At 32.8% G+C, this 21434-nt stretch overlaps 1 protein-coding gene across 4 annotated transcripts in view; it reads right to left on the bottom strand.

Moving 5' to 3' along the window:
- SKIP (Shal K[+] channel interacting protein) overlaps positions 1–21434 on the bottom strand; it is a 352744-nt gene that overhangs the window by 13971 nt on the left and 317339 nt on the right. For 3 of the 4 annotated variants that reach the window (XM_074122720.1, XM_074122721.1, XM_074122722.1), the window contains 3 exons: positions 21152–21339; positions 6737–6783; positions 6169–6266 (listed from right to left, as the gene is read on the bottom strand). In XM_074122720.1, coding sequence (XP_073978821.1) covers positions 6169–6266; positions 6737–6783; positions 21152–21339 — 333 coding nt within the window. Of the gene's footprint in view, positions 1–2003; positions 2105–6168; positions 6267–6736; positions 6784–21151; positions 21340–21434 lie in introns of those variants that run through there. The other variant, XM_074122723.1, reaches the window with a different exon arrangement.

Genomic DNA, 21434 nt, shown 5'->3' with positions numbered 1-21434 from the left:
TCGAAACTAATTGGCAACAATGGTAGTTATTAAGAGAGAAATTTGTTTATAACGAAATTTAATATTCAAGGGGAAAACTTTTAATCACGCATTATTTGTAGAATCAGGGTATTTAATACTTTACTTTCTAGTAAATTCTCCTTAAAAGAGATTACAATTCCATTTTTGTAATTGAAAGTCGGTGAATTGTGTAAATTATAACAATTCAAAGATATTACACTTGTTTGCTTTATCCAATGTCGCAGACATATTTATCAATAAAATATTTTTGTTTAATGAAGATTAGCAGTCCATTTCACGTAGATTGATTGTAATAGTAACTTAAAATCATTCTAATCAATGTTTTGTCTTAAACTGCCTAACAATGCATCAATACAAATGATTGATTTAAAACGTACAATTGAACAAAAAAAAACAAACTTAAAATCTGGAATTTGGGGACTAAATTCAAGTGATTATCCTCCAGAGTGACAGAACACCTGCATGTTCCAGGCTAAACTATTTTTAAGATAAAAGTTTTTAGTACAAAAAGTTATATAAAAGATAATTTGGACGCTAGCTACTTGGGGGACGAGGGGGGATAAGCGATAAAACAGATGAGAAATAGTGAGGGTAGCGAATGTAATTTAGTTTCGCCACATTGTTTATTATTCACCGGGCGTTACTACAGTGGGGGGCCCAGCTATACTAGTTTAGGAGCAGTGATGACGTAACACTCTGGAATAAGATCCCAACAGCATACTCTAGATGTGATGACGTGGCGCCGGCTATGTTAGTGTGTCATTGTGTGTATATACTCTTCTCCAACCCTGCTGGAAGATTGACAGAACAGCAAGGGTGCAGCAGCCAGTCCCCGGACCACCATTAGTTCCAAGGAGACTGCTCCTTCCCTCTACCATCAGTATATCCTTGTCGTCATTCTTCTTCTAATTATAAAAACTTCATTATTTTTTCGCTTCCATATAAAAAATAGAAATCAACAAGAAACCACCCCCTAACATGAATTATTAACATTTTTCTTCTGTTAAGAGTTACCTTCTCACTTTTACATCGTATATAACCTGTCCGTTGGTGCCTCATACCCTGATGCCACTTCCTTTCACAATAGTACCAGGGTATCCTTCAAGCCCAAAGAGAGATGAACACTTCTTACTACTATAAAATATAGTAAATTCTGTACACGTAGTATGAAAGAAGAACAGTAGCGCGCCCTCCCTTGACAGCGAAACTCCCCACGATATGTACACTTTCTCACTGTCTAGCTTTATTATCTCGGCCGTACTTATCTGCCTGCACTACCCAGCCCCAAGCTCTACTCACTCTCGCGGAAATCCAACCTACTAAACATCTATCATATTGTTTCATTTTCTCAATTCTGGCATTCCCATCCTACTTTCATAAATATTACAACCTTCTTTTCGTCACCACAAAATATTACCTTCAGCACATAGCATAACAACTAGTATAAATTATTCCAAAAACTAAAAAATCTGTGATGGGTCCAACGTACTTAAAATTTTATACTAAGAAAGAAAATATTGGGTATACTTTCTCGCTAATTCCTCTTTTGAGTTAAGATTCCAATTCTTAATTTGCGACAGTGTGGGAGCTTCTAGGGCGGTCATCCTGCTTACACAACTCCGACCAGTGGAAAAATACCTGGAGGCAGTCCCGAAGGTCATCTCACTTTTTAGTTGAAGAGACATAGCAGTAGGACTTCCTTCTTGATAAGTGCAGAGTCCCACCTTCCAACTTCTACGCAGACTTTGAAAGGAAAAGAAGTAACCGTGATATTTTAAAACCAGAGATGTTAGGGAAACTCAAAAAAGGATTTGCGGTTTCTCCTACACGAACTATAAGGAACTGATAAAAACAAGGCTCTTCAAACTGCAGACCAAGGAGAACTGGATGCGTCCCAAATTCTAATCTTAGAAAAAGACTTACTAATCGGTATTTAATGTAACTCACTTACGATTTTCCGCATAAAAACAGATACCTTTTAGTCTTTGTTTTCACAGCCATGTTAAGGTGTAACAAGAACATTGATTTCAAAGAAGTTCTGTGAAGTATTCACTGCTCTTCAGCGTCAAACTTTTTAGCAAACCTACATTGAAAGTGAAAAAACAGATTATTACCTTCCACAACTGTCCTACCAGACAGACAGTTTTTATTAACAAACAGAGCAATTTATTAGAAATTTTAACAAAATTTTACTGGTTAAATATTTGGAACAGAAGTCATGTAATTGCTTTACACCAAATTTCTTTCATTCAACTAAGAAATTCTGGTAACGACTGAACATTTGATTAAACCAGCGAAGGAAAATAAGGAAATGTATGTATGTACTATAATTTCTACATAGGTACTCTTCATTTAAACAGAATACACTCTGTTAGTTTAAGTTTCGAAGGCGAAAATTGTAAAAAAAATTAGCAGATTAATGTTTCGATGTATTGAGTTAATGCGAACTTCAAGATAAACACCGGTACTATCTTAGAAAAAAGTTCAGAATACTTAAAAACTTCTAACACTGATGGTACTTGACGGTTGAAGAATTTCCATTACAAAATTAGGAATTGAGTCCCAAGATGGTAGCCAAAACTGTATATGATGTTACGAGTTTTACGCAATTTTTTTTTTCAAATTTTTGTATAATTTTACCCAACATTTGCACGCACATATATATATAGGTTTTTAACTTCAAATTAAAGTTTTTTAATTTCAAATTAAATTTTTTTAAATTCAAATTAAAGTTTTTTTATTTCAAATTAAATTTTTTTAAAAGCAAATTAAAGTTTTTTTATTTCAAATTAAATTTTTTTAAATTCAAATTAAAGTTTTTTTATTTCAAATTAAATTTTTTTAAATTCAAATTAAAGTTTTTTTATTTCAAATTAAATTTTTTTAAATTCAAATTAAAGTTTTTTTATTTCAAATTAAATTTTTTTAAAAGCAAATTAAAGTTTTTTTATTTCAAATTAAAGTTTATGAAATATGATATGATAACGCAAAAATGATGCACTAAATTTTTCACAAAATGCTCCACAAACACATGAGAAAATAATTTTTATTGATGAATCCGGTTTCAACTATCATCTTCGCAGAAATAAAGCTCGATCGAGGATAAATACTTCAGCCCATGTAATAATTCCAACAAGAGGAAGAAACGTTTCATTAATTTTAGCCATGAATTTAAATGGTATTATACATTCTCAAGTAATTTCTAACTCAACAGTAAATTCAAATGTTTTTATTACATTTCTTGATGGATTATTTAATAAACTTGCTGAAAGTAACATCGTAGAAGCATGGTTGGTTCTGGACAATGCCAGAATCCATAAAACTCGGGAAGTGCGCGAAAAGATTAGTGAGACTAATCATACGTTAATTTTTCTATCACCATATTCCCCCATGTTAAATCCTATAGAAAAGGTATTTTCAAAAATAAAATTGTCTGCACGAAATTTGCTGGCCGATCCACAAAATAATCAAAATTTGGTTCAGATTATTGAAGAATCAGTGACCACTGTTACTTCTACTGATTGCAACAATTATTACGTTGACATGTCTAGGAAACTACCGCTGGCTGTAGCAGAACAACCGTTGCATTTAAATGCTTTGTCCAAATTGCTTTATTTAACTTTTCTTGATTCTTATTCTTGTTAGTATTCATTTTTTATTGTAAATATTCCATATTACATTAATAAACTTTAATTTGAAATAAAAAAACTTTAATTTGCTTTTAAAAAAGTTTAATTTGAAATAAAAAAACTTTAATTTGAATTTAAAAAAATTTAATTTGAAATTAAAAAACTTTAATTTGAAGTTAAAAACCTATATATAATTTTCTAAAACCATTTTTTTCTGACTCCGGAGTCATCAAAATATGCATTTATTGTAAAATGCAGTAACATAACTAGTAAAAAATCACGTCCAATCCTTTTAAGTGCGTGCATCAAAATTCTCGCGATTGAAATTGATGGGCTTTGAGAGTGTGAAAAAAAGAAATTATTTCTATAAAAAATTCTAGAAGAGTTTAAATAACATTTTCAAATTGGTGGGAGAAAATTCTCGCGATTGGTTTATAATGGATATATTTTTGTTTAATGCCAGTTAAAATAAGGTAATATTCACATTCTCTGGATAAATTGAATGGTAGGTTCAGATTGGCAGCAGCAATTAAAGCCTTAAATACTTCAGATTAAAACTAAATGAATTTAGCCAACGACTATTCGCATTAATATCAACAAAGTTAATAATAATAATAAAGAAAAGTTGATATATTTCTAACAAAATAAATAACTCATAAAATTTTAGAATCATTTTAATCATAAATGGAAAAAAAGATGTCAATGGAGAAGTCCATTAAGTTAAAAATTTCTGATAATTTTAATAAACGGAATGAATTTTTTTGCCTTTAAAAAAAAGTTCCTTTCTGTGTACTTACTGGCTGCAATAAGTGCGGAAAGGGCTCTTTGAAAGAAGACATAAACAAAATGATTCGAAGAGTAAATTCTAGTGTTTCTTTTCCTTCAAATTGGGAAGAGAAATAGTGGAGACAGAACAAAGAGGAGGTCTTGAAAGAGATTTATTCATTTTATTATTATTATCTTTAAAGGAATGAAAGAAGGGAAAACTTAATAAAAGTTGAAAAACTGAGTTAATAAATCTGTAATCATACTAAGATTTGTCACGATGGTCATGTTTTACTAAAAACAAATGAAATAAAAAAGAATTTCATCTCTTAAAGTAGAGTCTTTCCTCTCTGTCTCTATCGGGCGACTCTTCCAATTTTATTTTATTTTTTTAACGGTTAACAACTCGTAACTTTTACCCATTTAATTCGATATGATTCTAGATACGAAAAACTTGAAGTTTTAGACATAAAAAACTAAAAAAAAAACTTCCAATCTAAGTATATAAATATATTGGGAGAATTAACAGCAGTGGTTATGGGCGACAGCGAGCGAACGCAGTCCCTAAGTTGGCAGTAAAATTGTAAGACACGTAGGTACTTTCGAAAGCCTTGATCTAGCACAATAAAAAGTTTACCAACATCGTTCGCTGTCGGCAATACAATCCTCCTCTACTCTTCCCTCTCGCGAATTCATTATGCGGAACATGTATTAAAACCACTAGCAAGGCCCAGTATTATCAAAGAAATGGTACTTAAAAACTAGTAGACCTTCTAGACTATTAAATAATAGAGATTGCATTACAACAGATTCTGGCAATCAATGCTCTAGGCAAGATGCTTTAACAAAAAAAAAAATCTGATATGAAATACTTATGACTTCCTCAAGATACTAATATCCCAGGAGGTCTGGCGCATTTACGCCAGAACCGAGAAAAATTCAGATGTGTTCTGTACACAACTTCTAGAAATAGAAATAGAAGATCTCCCTTGCGGAAGCCATTTCATTGTCGGATTTTTATCTAGTTTACTCCTATTATATGACCTAACTACTTCTCTACATTTACAGGATTTGCATAACTATGCAGGGGATGACATAAAAAAAGATCTGTTCCAAGAAGTGCACTAGTCTTCTAACCATATTCGAGTACTTACACTTACCAACAAATACTATGCTATTTCCTTGCAAATAGAATGTACAAAGAGCAAGAGATATGTTGTTTGCAATATTGAATGCAACAGCCACAACGCTTCACGTAACGTGCCTCATTCGAAAGTCATCTGTCATTACGCACAAAAGTAATTTAACGAAAAGTCTGATGAGAACAGCAAATGAGTTGTTTCCTTGAGCTGAATGAAGTACCTCCAATCTCATCAATCTTTATGCACTAAGCTGACAAGAATGGATATTCAAATAAAATCTGAAATAACTATTATATCAACAGGTCAACACAAGAAGATTTTTATAAAACACTAACCAGTGCGTTCAATATGTTCAAAAGATTTGGTATAAGCCAAGTTTATATGGCCAATCAATGTAACAGTTACCCAAGCAACCAACAGAAGAGAAGGAGGCAGTGGTAGTAAGTAGTTATGTAGTTCGGAGGAAGTTTAATCGATCTCTACTTCTTATCAAAGAACTTATATGGAGAAGCATCACTAACCTTCACTTGGTACCAAGCTAACACCCAAATTATGTCTAAGAAAAATGACTCCTAGTATGGATACATTATAAATAAAAATACAAAACTTACCCTATGATTGTTTCTGGAATTAGATGATTTATCTTTACGATGTGTTTTCAGATGCCTTAATAACCTTGTTAGACTGGTTCGCTTTTTCGTTGGACGTTCTGCAAATAATAGAAAACTTTTATTTGTTTTGCCTTTATGGTAAATATTTTTATTTTTTTAAATTATAACATTCTCATTTTTGGGAGCCACAAATGTGCATAGAATATCAAAAAGATTCAAAGTGGATACGAGGATATCACAATATTTCACCTCACACACTATCTGGGCTTACATGATGTATTTAGTATGGGTCTATTAAATAGCAACAAATATTTCTAAACTTAAACATTTGATTCAATTAACCATCACTATAAGACGAATACTAACCAGTAGTGTACATCTTCTAGATTTATTCAGTAACGAACAAAAATCTTGTCTAAATTCGGTACAGTTTCTGGTGAGGAACAGAAAATATTTGCAAAGGGCTAAAGTTTTTTGACGTCACGTGATTTCAACACGTTTAAAGAGTAAAAATTCACTATTAATATGTTAATAAACTTTAACTGCAATAACAATTAAAATTACTTACCAGAAGGAGGTAGTTCGTAAAAGTATGCAGATCTTGGACTTAACCAACTGAAAACAAAAGAGAATAATGCCATTAACTTTGTACTTGTACATAAACAAAAGAAATAATATTAAATTAAAATGAATCACAATGAAAAATGATGTGAGAGACTTCTAAGATACATACATGTAATTTTATAAAGAATATGTTAGTACATATCTAAGATTTTCTGAATCTCCTTCTTTCATAAATATATTCTTATGTATTTGTTTTATTATAAAATACAAGTAATTTTTATTTTATGTGTCACAGACATTACTATCACTAATTTTTATCCAAAGAAGATTCGAGTTGAAGAGATTTAAAGTTTTCATTGAATATTGAAACAATCAACTGAAGGCAAATTCAAGAAATTTTACATTCCTACATGAATCAACAAGTAGAAAAAGCTAGAGAACTCTCTATCCAAAACTTCAATTAGAAAAGCCTCTGACGATGAGTGAAACGCTAGCAATAGTTGAAATAGGAGAGCATATTAAGGACCTAAACCAAACTTTATGTTAAATAAAAAAGATTTCATATGCACTAACTGAATAGCGAAGCAGGATAGTCTTTACAAAACAATCTTTATGACCATCTTACCAAAGTATTACTTATTATAATGCTAATACAAAGCAGAAAAATCCCATACTGCCAAAACATAATTTAAGGAAACAAATGTACTAATAAAAAAAATGAACTTGGCGTAAACAATTGACCAGAGAAGGCCGATAAGTAGGGGAAACATATGACTAATTGCAAAACTTACAAGCTATTAATGAAAAATAATATTATAAGTACTTGTACTTTTTATGATAAGACATCTCAAACTGCAATAAACAATGCGTGAATGAGAAACTTCCAAAACAAATTTATATTCTCCCAACTACTGATATCTTTTCATTATTTAAATTCTAATAGAGCCTCATTGTTGGATATGATTTGCAAATTGGACTGATTTAGTATTCAGTAGAACTCATAAATGCAAAATATTCATGGACATGGTGGTCTATCAATTTCGTTCTTTTATTGGCATGATCATGGTGAAATATTGCATCAATTTGCTGCAAAATATCACACATAAATTTAAAACCAAAGAACAATGAAACGGCCAAATGGATGTACATGTCAGAGATGGATGTTCAAATCAGTAATGTAAAAAGAAATTGCGAAATAAATATCTATAGATTTAGTATATACCAAAAATTCTTCCTGATACACCCTTTCATAAGCGAGGATTAAGATTTGGATAGGAATTTCTATCATTAATTAGTAATAAAACAAATAAAAGACCCGCTGGGTTCAGAAAGTGTCTGAATTCGTTTTCTGACTTCTCGGACTACTTTAGCGAATTGGAATGCATTCTGATGTTGTTAAGGTAAAAGGTTTAAGTTAGTATGACATTAAGAAATAACACTGCAAATTGAAATCTTATATTGCTATTGCAATAAAAAAAAAAAGACACGAAAGAGAATGTCTGAGAGAGAGAACACCACTGAACCAAATTTTATGTTAACATAAAAAAAATAAAAATAATTTTATTATATAAACCTTAATAATTTATAGAATATAAAAGTTGCACTTAAACTCCCATTTTAAGTGGTTTTCACAAATTAAATTACATTTAATGTTGCCGTTGTTAAATTTATAAACATAATATTTAATGTATCATAATAGTCTTATAGGCTGCTGTTATATGTATGTAAACTGTACATAAATATGAAGGTGTTAACTGGCGCCCACTTTACATAATGTATGAACGAATAAAATTTAATATAGTAGCTTCAACTTTTATGGCCTAAAGACTGATGGATGGACTCTACAATGGATGACTAATCGTTTAGCTAAACGATCACTAAACGATCTTGGTGGTATTCACATTTTACTTTCGAATAGAAGAATTTTTTTGTCTTAGTTTTACCTGTACTATCCAACTTTCTGTAATTTATTTTCTAACATTTGTGTTTATTTCTCATTTCGCAATTTAGGAGCTTCTTAACTCGGAAGTTATGCTTATACAATTTTAAGGTAAATCTAATTTATTCTCAGAAAACTGAAAAAATGTTAAACGCAAAAATTATACATTCATTCCAGTACAAAAGAGGTTCCAATTTTATACTAATTTGGTAATGGATATATATAATATCAAATCGCACTATAAAGTTTGTCCAATCAAAATTTCTAAACTACATCATGGAAGGTCTTGGAAGATAAAGAAGGGATTTTCACTGAGGCATAAACTAAAAAAGAGAAAAATGCTGTTCCAAGAAGAGGAAGATAAAGCAGTAAAAAAAAGACCTCAACACGTTGTAGAAGTCTGAAAAGGAAACCTCAAGTCTTAATTGAGGTCCGCGGAGAGCAATTAGTGATGGTGTTAACTTGAAGCTTAATTCATAGGGGAAAGATTTGATTCAGAGAATCTAATGATCGAATTAAGCACTAAATGGATGAGGTGAGGTTTGTGGGCAATGTCCTTTTTTTTCCTTTCACTTTAATCTTCATCAAGGAAGGTTTTTCATCTCAGCAGAGATTATCTGAAGTATTTTGTAATTAGAAAGTTTTATGAATCGACGAAAAAGAATATAATTCTGTATTTCTGAACTTTACCAGTTCATTTAATTGTTTAATGAAGGATTTGGTGTGAATATAGAAATTTACTGTACAAGAGAAGTTGTCTTCACCCGAGTTCAGGTCTTATCGATACTAGTTTAGCGATTAGCCAAGTAAACGAGGGAGCAAAACCATTTCAATCATGTGTTCAATTTTATACTTATTCTGCAATCTAACAATAATCCAGAAGAAAAACATTAAACTTAGGACTACCCGTTGACTATTATGAAAATTATAGATATAAAAATATTAAATAACTTGAGTTCTAGCACATTAAAAATAAAGGTACTTTAATTAATAAAATGTTTCTTTTCTTCTGATGTATATTTTACTTACTAATTGTTCCCATAACAGCCAAAGCTAGGCAACGTTGTTGATTAGTTACCACTATTATACTAGTCAGTTTTACGTAAGTTATCTCATAGTTTTCTGCAACTGATTTGATTTTTTTGGGAAGCATTTTAAGCAAAAATATTCACTACTATCACAAAAATCACTCACAGAACCGCCATCTTAGATTGGTATGTAAGGAGGTTTATGTTAGGTTACAGAACAGGGTTGACTTAAATTTCATACAATACTTAAAAGGAATTTATAAATGAGATTTTTTATTAATAAATTGAACCATTTATTAAAATAGAAATATTATTATTTTTTTTTTTTTTATGATTAATGTAAAATTGGGATTAGACATAGCAGTAGTGAAAGAACAGGAATTGTAAAACTATATATCTTTCATCACAATTTGAACTTCTTTCACTAAATTTAGATTAATAATTGACCCATTACAGGGAAGTGATTAGAGTACTGGATTCCCACACAGAGATTTCGGGTTCGAATCCAGCTACCAGCTCTTAGTTTACCTCTTCCTTGGAGCTCCTTACAGATACCTGTCCGGTGTTGGATAGTGTACTCTGTAACGAGAGAACACTGTCCAGAGCTAGCAGTCTACTAAAAAAAAAAAGCTCTGGACGCCAATGTTGTTGTATCGCCTTAAAATAAAAACAATAATTGGCCCATTATTTAAAGATAGCAGAAAAAAAAGTATTTTCTCTACAAAAAAAAAATCAATAAATTTAATCTACAAACTATAATCCCAGGATTTAAGACACAGAGAGTGGAGAAAACAATCACATATTCTTGATGGGTAGTAGAGACAAACCACGTCACAAATCTTAATCGACTTTACTGACACCCACATGGCCAAAACGTAGACAGAGAGCCCTAAAGAAAGGGATTATCACGTGTGTGATTAGATTTAGAAAGCCAAGCTTTCCATTCCAAACTACATAAAGGAAATTTTAGGGCCGAGATAATAAAAGTTTCTGCCAAGATTGAAACTTTCCTCATTTTCTTTTCTATTTCAGTCTCATCTCACCTGAATGATTAATAAATTCCACTGTAGATGAAAATAAAGAAAATTGAAGAGGTTTTTTTTTTTATAATATAAAGAAAACTTTCCTTGTACTTTTCAAGGCTACATTTCTTACCTGCCCCTTAATTTCAATAACTTTCCTCCAATTCTAATTGCTTACTATGTTGGAAAGAAGAAGCTTTAGTTTTTTAAAAACTAAAACTGCTATTGAATTTGAATATACTATCAAATCAGTGTCCAGAAAAATCTAAATATTAACCCTCCCATTGACTTCTAAAACATCTACGGACGTCGGCAAAGAACGAGAAGGAAACGGAAAAATGTTGAAAAACGAGGAAAGCTACATTCTAAAACTGAGAAAAAAAGAAAATAAATACAAAGATCATGAGAATTTATTAAAAAGAAATGATGAATGACTGTCTGCGCCTAATGTCTGACTAATACTGCTGAAGAAGATGGCATATTAGAACAGGCACATCTATGAGGAGAGAAAGTTCTCAAGACAGATTTCTGGTCCATTAGAACATTAGATAAATGATACCTTTTCCAAATCAGGAGAAACCTGAAGAAAAGGTTAAGCCAACAGTTAACTATTATCAACAATTACACTCTGTAGGCTGTCGGTGTCCTGCAACGTCATTAAAAGCTTTGTCAACGAGATAAAACGATAGAAAATATTTATAAAGCTTTTTTTCTAGGTGTGAATTATGTCCAAGCGGCAGATTATACACTACTTACTTCGCCTAGGTAGAATATTTACCTGAGATGGTTGCAGCATTTTGGAGAAGACTTGATCAGGGAAAGGAGCAAGCAGATGGAGTAGCACAGTTGAAGTGAGAATAATCCCTGCTATTGGATGTGACTGGAACTGCATTATTTTAGATTCAAACAGAAAGATTCAAGAATATGATTCGAAAAAAAGGACAGACATGAGACAAAAATTGCCATAAAGATACATACTGGAATACCGAAGAAATTTAAACCATCCCACTGTAAATGTCAAAAAAGAAGAAAAGTAAAGGACAGCATGATAAATTAGTTATCTATATAACTAACGAAGACTGCCACGGTTACTCTCCTTACTCTTGAGGAAATCAAAGAAAAATTCCTCCGGGTGCCATAAATTCACTTACAACAAGATGAACAAGCCGATCACGTAGTGTACATTTTATATTCATAATTTTACTTTCTGTCCTAATCTCTTTCCACCTTGGTACCCTAAAATAAATTCTAGTATTCATTGCATTATAGAGTCTGTATGCAAATAGCATTCATTCATATTTAATACTGTTTACTTTTCGAGTAAATAGCATCTGTGAATCTTACATAAAGCTCTGTCTCCCACTTTATTGCTCAGAAACCAACTATCCAAAATCCTAGTTATAATTCTAATTCTCAAATTCCAATCTTCTTGAGAAGGGTAGACAGGTAATCAGAAAAAGAAGATTTAGACAACCAAGAAAATTTAAATGCTAGACCAGCCACAAATTTAATTAATAAAAAGACTTTTGAATTAATTCTGCATTATTTTATTTGTTATTTGGGCTTATATCATTTCTATAAGTTATGGAATATGGCAAGGAAGAGCTCTCTGTTGAGTTCAGAAGAAGAAAATCCTTATTGTGCATGTAAACTCTGTTAGAGTAACCTTTAAAGAACGTTTACCTTTTTTTTATTAATTAATATTTTTGCAACAACATACATCAATCCAACAAGAAAATAAAATGATAATTTGGAATTATAAGTATCTCCAGATGTACACAATTATAACATACGTATACACAAGACTGTATTATAGCGTATCCCCGAGAACAGCAATCATCCAGAGTCGGTAGCCGTTGGTCAACCAATCAGAGAAGAAGCTATACGAGAGCCCTACTAGTGGTTTGCGATTAGAAGTTAAAAAATCACGAGGTTTTCGACGCCTGCGTCTTCCAGTAGGTTTGATCGTGAGAGTTCTAGAGCGGATTAATAGGTTATAGTGATTTGGCATAGAATTTTGTTGCGCAGGTCTGTAGTTGGTTATGATATGAACGAAATATTTAGTCGATGTGGATTGTATTGGTAGGAGAAGTAAAAGTGGAGCATTTATTCTTGTTCATAGGATTTTGGATTGGAAAATATGGATTTGAAAGAGATTGGATCGTTTATAGCTAGCTATCTCGTAATGTTCGAGTATATATATCTGTACCTAGCAAGATGTTATAGAGTTTTCTTTTATTCGTTATCAGCTTAGAGTGTTTTTGTATCGTAATCGTTTCTCTAGGTTCTCTAGGTTATGTCCGAAAAGCTTGACTTGATACGCAACTGGGGATCGAGTGATATGGAGATAATGAGATGAGGATTCAATGTGAAACCAATGGGACACCTTGATTCTCCGACTAGCTGAACTAAGGCACGAGGAGTTGACGTTATAGGTAATTTTGAATGCTACGAATGGCTTTGACAGTATCTCTCTTTTGGGGACAGAATGCTAGGGGGTTGTTGAAATTCAGATAAATATTTTGTATAATAGCTGTTCCGATTAACTGAATTTCTATAAATTTGGAGTTGTAGCAATACTTTAATATGGCATGGGCGATGAAATTCCACACGTTTAATCAAGGGCTAACTTTAGAGGGGTGCTTAAATTTGCACAGTTTTCTAAGCTTAATTTTCCAGAATTTCAAAAAAGGGATAAACATTTAGATGGGTGAGCGGTATGTATAGGATATGGGATCAAAATGGGAAAACAAGTATAAGCTTTCTGACAATTTAGTATTACTATTTACTATTTTTACAATTTGGTTTATACATATATAAATATACTTTGCGCTAAAAACTTCCCTTAATTCTATGGCCCTTACCCTAAACATAGTTACTAAATTTCTAAAATTTGAACTTCAGAGTATCTAAAAACCACAATTAAAACGGAAACAATACTAGTTCAGCGCTTTTCTTTTTTAATCCAATAGCGATCATGTAGCGCTAAGTAGTATTAGAAATGGAAAATATGTGAGGACGAATGTTGGGGTTTTGGGTGTAGGAACAAACTACAAGCCACAGCACGGGAAGAAGCAAAAGGCTGGAAGAGGTCGTAGGTTAATGACAGTCTCTGAGGGCTATAACTCGTAGTTACCTATGGAACAGAAGCTCCGTAAGACTGAGCCTCCGGCAGTTTAGCCCTGGGTATCTTCCTTGGCATAGCTGCTGGGCAGCACGCTCTTCTCCACCGCAAATAGTACTTTTGGATACGGTGTTACTACGGCTAGTTGTAGTAATGAAAGATACATTCCTAGGAGAGGTTTTAGCCAACTATTCCACATGTACTTTACTTACTCATACCGTCTAGTTCTACTAGTAATAACAAACCAACCAAGTATTCTCACTCTCCTAAATTTTCTCAAAACCAAACCCCTTCAGAGAGTAGAAGAACTATCACCTTAAAAATGTGATTGGTTCGCATTGCTGAGATAATATCTTTGATTTTATCCGTCTTAACATGCATGTACCCGACCGGTATCGGACTTTCATCTATTTCAGTTGTCGTTTGATAGAGATAGATACGCGTTCTTTCAGTCAAATCTCAACACCGCAAGTAAAATGTTTCAAATAAATTTTACAGATTAAGTAGATGATGTAGTTAGCATGCAAAGTATCAAGAAAATATGTAGTTACAGCCATTTTCGTGAAAAAATGAAAAATACAATCAATATTATGGTAATTCCTATATAGAGATTTTGTTCCCTCAAATCCCTAACGGATCCGATTGTAATATATAATCGATCTTTTAGTTTTATAAATTATTTTGTTCACAGCTAGATAATGAACTTTCTATTTATTTGAGCAAAACCCGCAACTATGCCATTAATCGAAAAATAAAATTAATATTCAGGAATCGAATATTGACTGCACTGTATGTACACTTTTGTACAAAACCACTAAAAAGGCTTTGTACCTTATAAATCTATTTATAAATATTTCATTACTTACATAAATTTGCATTATTGTTATTTGAGCTCAAATAAATTTCCAATATTAATAGAATTGTAATTATTAATAACATTATTAGTAGGATACGGATAATTTTCTTTGATCCTATAGTTAGCTATATGATTTATATACACATATAACATGAAGGGAATTGGGAGCAAGAGGGGTGCAAGGGAAAGGAATAGTAAGGATATTAAAGCATTCGGCAAAGGTTTACCGTGGGGTGAATTCTCTTGTATTCTCTCTTCTGTATGGTCCATATATCGGGGCTTTTATATCACTGATGAGTTCAAAGTTCATTTTGTACTTCCCCTGCTGATATTTAGTAGCAAATTAGTTTTATTATTTTGCTTGTAAATACTTTTATTGCAAGCAATCCAAAGAACCAATATTGGGCATCTTGCACAGTTATCGTAATTTGATTGGCCACTTTTTTTTGTGCTCCTTATCGGTTTATCAAGAAGCACAAAGAGTGGCGCTCCCTTAAATCTACTCTTCACCTGACCAAGGGCCGTCTTCAAGTAAAAGTATTCCTCTATATGATCATTTTCATTTACGTTTGGAAGCTGTAACCTTCAACTTATTAATCATTTTTGAACTGTACTTTTCGGACAGCTGCTCCCATTTTTTCTTCTTCTTCTCCTTCTTCAATCTAGGATGGTATCCTTCATACATATCTAAAGTCAGGTCCATTACCACTGGTTGAAGATTTTTTGTCGTTTTGTCCGAATAAAGGCAGTAGCCAGCTTTGTATAGTGTTTTATCGAACAACGTTCTAATCTCGTTAATTTCTTGTTAATATTACACAGGATTATTAGGACGCTAATTACGATTAAATGGCTCTTAAGAGGTAAGCTTAAACCTTTCTATCCCCAGAAAAATCTTAAGAAGCATTTAAAATTTGAAATTTCTGTGATTATTTCAATTTTCAAGCTACGCTGCGCCCACTCACAAGCCAATTTGTAAAAAACTTTTGATGAGAAGTCCAAATTTTCTCCCCCACACTGGATCTGAATAGAAGACTGCTTTTTGGGGCCCTCATTACGTTGTCTGTTGACAAAAATATAATAGTCCGACCAGCAGCGAGACATAAAGAAGGAAATCTACAATTTGAAAACAGAAGCAACTGCTACAAGAAAACTTGAACTCAAAGTATATCGAGTCACGAGTCAGTGGATTACAGTTCTAGTTGGAAAAAAGAAGTAGAATAATTTGCCAGGGTTCTATTAGAATTTGTAACTTTTACAATAAAAAAAAATAAAATAGAGAAAAAAGAAACAGAAAATAAAAGTTTTTACCGTATAGCGAAGGTCATAACATCATTGGTGTATCCAGTGAGTCAGTCCTGTTTCCCTAAAGTAATTTGTTAGATTATGGTTGCTGTATAGTCGCGTTATTCAGTTAGAGTTTTATACTTGTAGTAAACAACACTAAATCAAATGAAACACTAGTTTCATAGAATCAGAGATAAAAAATAAAGAACAGTAAAAAGTACAGACAGCATACAAAAAATGAAAGAAATAACTTAACAGATGAGTTTGGAATACCAAACAAATAAACGAACATTGATTAAATTTTAATATAGCTAAAACTGATATGCTTACTTGATCTTGTTTGGCAACCCCATTTTTCTGTTCGTTTATTTATTTGTATTAATTTTATTCTTCATTACCATTCTGTTTATTTAAATTGTAAAACACATTGCTAGTGTATACACTAAAAGTAAACAGCAAATTTATTGATCGAACTGGGAATATTTTCTCTGGAGCAGTGAGTTGAAGCTAAAATAGTTTAGGATGTGGTAAAACTGTACTTTCGACCAACCTTTCTGAGGGGGGGTCCTCAAGTATTTTTGGGGGATGATGTACAGCACTGCAACCTTCATATAGATCTTCTGCTCTGAATGCTGGAGCCGGGCAACATTGTTCACTCTACTATAATAATGCTCCTTTACACCAAATTAAAACATTTGAGAAATCTCAGAATCTAGGAGGAAGTGGGAATATTACCCTTTTCTGTACATGATTGACTACCTAGGCATCTAAACCTCTTTTTAACGACAGCTCTTCATTGTGTCAGAAGCAGTATTTAAGTCTTGTTAACCACAGAATTCTGCAGGTAATGTCACGTTCTAGGCCCAGATTCTTTAGGCGCTTTTCAGCATATATTGTTGAAATTAGAAGCGATGAAAATTATTTTCATAAATCGATTAATTCAACGGACATCACCAAATAAATAACAGAAATAAAAGTCATTCGACTATTAATTATGGTATAAAAGACAAAAACAATTAATATTAAAACAAGAGATTTCATTTGCACTACGAATAAAAAAAGAGACCATATTACTGGTTGTTGCCATTAAAAATTTATTTTAATTCAGAATATTAGGGCATGTCAATCGATCTGAGCGTCTACTATTTTGGCTTTACTTCAATTTAGCAATGAAATTAAAATTTCACATTCGTTTTTGGGAAGCATTTGTTACATCTCTAATGAAGTTCGAATGGCAATCAAAAAATAAACTCGTTTAGCTTTATTCTGTTTTAGGATTTGTGTATAAAAATGAGAAATCAGTTTTAATAAACGTTATTGTTGTACCAACAATTTAAACCAATATTCCATATTTAATCCCTTACTCTTGTAAAAAAAATGAATAAAAAATATAGCTACTATGCAATTTTCGAATCTGAGAGTCACCAAACTGATAAATGAAGAGAGAATGAGAGAGGAGGCAAACGTAACCCCAAAACAGAAAATAATAGCGCAAACATTTTGTCTTATTCGATTTTACTGAAAAATCGATTCAGTGGAAGACGCATTTTGTTGAAAAGAATTTCAAAGTTTTAGCCCCTCTTCGGTAATTTTTTTTCATTTAAATTTATTTCTAGGGAAATCTAAAGAGCTCATCGAAAATACAAGTACTTAGAGTTTAGTGGAATCAGAGAACATACCGGAAAAGTGGAGGGAGGATGTGGCATCCTTGCATAGCTAAGAATTGATGCACAGTTTCGACGTTCCTAAAGAAGATGATGCAAAGAACGGGATATTCTTAGAAAAAATGTAGGGAGGGGGCGAGGTGATTTAGAATCACTCCCTTCACTTTTTCCCAAGTTGAATCACAAAATCGAATGAGAACACTAAGTCAAACACCATTTTTAAGTTATTTCCCCAAATTTGCCACAAGACAGAGATCAATAGGAATATATTCTGGAGATTTCCAGATATACAGACTATTGGATAAAGACGGCGAGTTGAAGGATCATAATACTTGCTTGAGACGCCCATACAGAAATAAGAGAAAGAATTAAGCTTTTCGTAGAATCAATACCATAATAGTACACATCATACGAGTACACTTGAAGAAAGATCAAGATACTAAATGGTTTTACAATCGATTCCAGAACATGTGGGTAGGCTGAGAAATGAAGCGGGCTGCTAAACTAGCCAAATAAGACCCTCATTCAGACACTGATTCCCTTTATACCAAAAATTGCATTAAAATTCTGAGAAGAAAAATTATTAATACATATTGGGCGCCATGGTAGCCGAGCGGTTAGAGGCGAGACCTGCGAAGCTAATATGTATTGTGGTACTGGGTTCGATTCCCGATCTTAGGCCTTGTATTATATTTAATGATTAATAAAAGAAATTTACAGTAAAATATGTTTGCTAGTCTCCTCCGTCCACGACACCTAATTGGTAGTTAGACGTTAAGCCCCGCCTGAAAAAATAGGCGATTACGTTACTTTACTCTTTTTTTATTAATACATATTTTTGATTTTTTTTAAATGATAGCATGATATTTATCGGCCAAAATTAAAAAAACAGTGCTCTAGAAAAAATTATGACAATTACAAGCCTTATAACTTTTTATTGGTAGATATAAAGAAAAGATAAGGCAATGAAAAGTTTATAAATTACAATTCACCTTTTTTGTATTAATTTATAAATGTTAATAAATTTAATCTGATTAAAGTCTAATTAGTTTTAATGTATGTATCTAGTAAACACAGTAAACCACAAAATTAAGATTTACTTAAGAGAAGAAAAGGAAATATTGTTGAGAAAAAAATTGGGTCATCTTAAGGTGGGTGGTACATTTTGTTTAAATTTTATGAGTTGGTAATAAAAAAAGAAAAAGTGTCTCCTGGTCGTATATTTTGTGTTAGATAAATTAAAAAAGAAAACTGAGCTGTCTCATGGAGCTTTAGAGCAACCATTTTTAGAGTAATAAGAAAAAAGGAAGGAGAAGGGGGAAAAAATTAAATGAATGAGGGGATCTAGAGGAAATAAAAAGAGTCTACGGCTAAAACGGAGAATTTTTTTGGGAGAGGGAACTTTCTAAAATTCAAAATATTAGCTAAATGTACGATTTATTTAAAAGCCTAATGTAAATATATATTTCAAAAATTGGAAACTACATTCCCAACTAAAACCAAGTAAAAGCTGCTACTGCAACTAATAGCCAGACGATCAAAATTTCCTCTTGAACGCAAACGACTGATTTATAACTGCATACTCGAAACCAAGATGGATTTATGAACTGAAGAGTTCAATAGAAGGTATAAATGCTAAGAAAATCCAAAGCCTTCCAATCTAGAATTACAGGGTTAAATATCAGATTATCTGTACTACAGTCTCTAAACTTTACTCTTCACGAAGATCTTAACTTTTCCTACGTAACAGAAGATATTAGAATCAAATTCAAATCCGAAATTTCTACCACTCTCTTTCTTTTTTGCTATAATTCTCTCAAACTAGAGAAAATTACGCTAACTTACTAGCTAGAGCTGAAATACTATAGCTGACTTATGGACTGTATTTTAGTACCAGATTACGAGGTGTGGCTATTAAATAACGAGACTGATGCTGCTATAGAAGAACTATGCATGCGCTAAATCCTAACGACCGACAGCTGTGCACAGCGTAAAGCCTTCTCTTTCGATTGCAGCGTCTCACGTGTTTACAGAGAAATCTGTCTGACCGGAACCGTCGTTTATGTAAGAGGTGTTAGTTTTGTTTTGCCGAAAAAATGATACTACACATATAGTAGAGCAACGAATTGTCGTGAAATTTTACATGAAACTAAGTAAAACCGCTACTGAAACTTATCTTGTATTTAAAGAAGTTTATGGCGATGAATTTTTTTCACGTGCGCAATTTTTTGCAAGTTGGCCGAAAAGACATCGGAGATGATAACCGCCCGGGTCGCCCTTCCAAGTCCAAAACGGATGAAAATATCGATTATAATTAATCAACATTACTACCGTGAGGTGCTTGCTCAACTCCGTGAAAGAGTAGGGAAAAAAACGACCCGATTTGTGAAAGAACAAGTCACGGGGTTCTCCATCAAGATAACGCGCCGGCTCACACTGCCATCCGCCTTATTCGCCTGACCTTGCCCCATGTGACTTTTATCTGTTCCCTAAAGTCAAAGTCTGCAATAAAAGGATCACGATTTTGAGTCCGTTGAAGCTGTGAAAGAAAAAGCGGCACGCGTCATGCAGGAGCTCACAGAAAAAGACTTCCAGCACGGTTTCGAACATTGGTAAATTCGCATGGAGCGTTGTAGGGATAGAGGAGGGGTGTATATTGAAGGTGATAACTAAATATGTATAAATTTAAAATAAAATGTTTTACAGCAATAGTCTCGTTATTTAATAGCCACACCTCGTATAGTTTCAAATAAATCAAAAATGAGAGAACCTTGAGACTGATTGTTCCTCTAGAATGTTTCGAAATCAAAAGGAATGGAGACAATCCTACAATTAAAAAGTTCACCGTTTGCTTCTCTCTCGCTGTTTATCTTCAAGAAACAGAAATTTCTCATATAACTGCCCCTCTTGCTTTCTTTTGATTAAAGCGTTGCTCCAGTTCTAAATACCACTTCTCCTTTTTGCTTTTATAGGTAGCCCTCTCCCCTTCTTCATCCAGCATTTCCTCCGAAGAAGTGACTCTGATATGTGTTGGTGCTCAATCTCTACACTAACTCTACATATCTGAGTCTGAGTGTTTCTCTTCTATGACTCCCACGATGATCGTGTCATTGCCCACATGCTCTTCATTCTTTGATCATAGTGTCCAGCAATTACAAGAATAAGATTGGGAGGAAAAAGAAGGGAAGTAGAAAAGTAAATAAAGTAAAACAATACAATAAATTGTCCAGCTGATTTTTTTCCGTTCACGTAATATTGGACTATCACGTCAGCAAAGACCTATTTATTTCTGTGCTATGTCCATATTCTGGATCAGATCAGATTTCTTGTCAAATCAGACACGTACTTGACTGGTCGACACAATGTTTATAGTGCTCTACACTACTACTGCAACCCCTACAAAACATTGTTGTCCTAATCCTAAAGTAATATCTTAAAAGTTGGCCAAACAGACAAATGTACGACCCCACTATTGAATTCTAATCGCTAAAATGAAACTTACTTGTGAAAATTATGTTTATTAATTAGCTGTGGTTGGCGGGGATGAGGTCTGACAGCAGAAGTAGCGGCGGCAACATGTTGTTGTTGTTGTTGTGGTGGTGGATGAGCTTTAGAACCGCCACCGTAAACATTGTATCCGGCGAATCCGTAAATTTCATCTTCTTCCCTGTCGCTCAGACAGCTAGAAGGCTGCAAAAAAAGAAAAGTATATCAGTACTTTGAAAATAGTTTCATGTACCATTTTTGGGAAAAAATTATAGATTAAAAGTTTCACAGATAACGAT

This window comes from Rhodnius prolixus, unplaced genomic scaffold (genome assembly GCF_049639745.1).
Source record: "Rhodnius prolixus isolate KJV_2025 unplaced genomic scaffold, Rpr scaffold_8, whole genome shotgun sequence".
Classification (NCBI taxonomy): Eukaryota; Metazoa; Arthropoda; class Insecta; order Hemiptera; family Reduviidae; genus Rhodnius; species Rhodnius prolixus.
The sequence above is the reverse complement of the archived record's forward strand: the minus strand, read 5'-3'. Positions and strand labels throughout refer to the sequence as shown.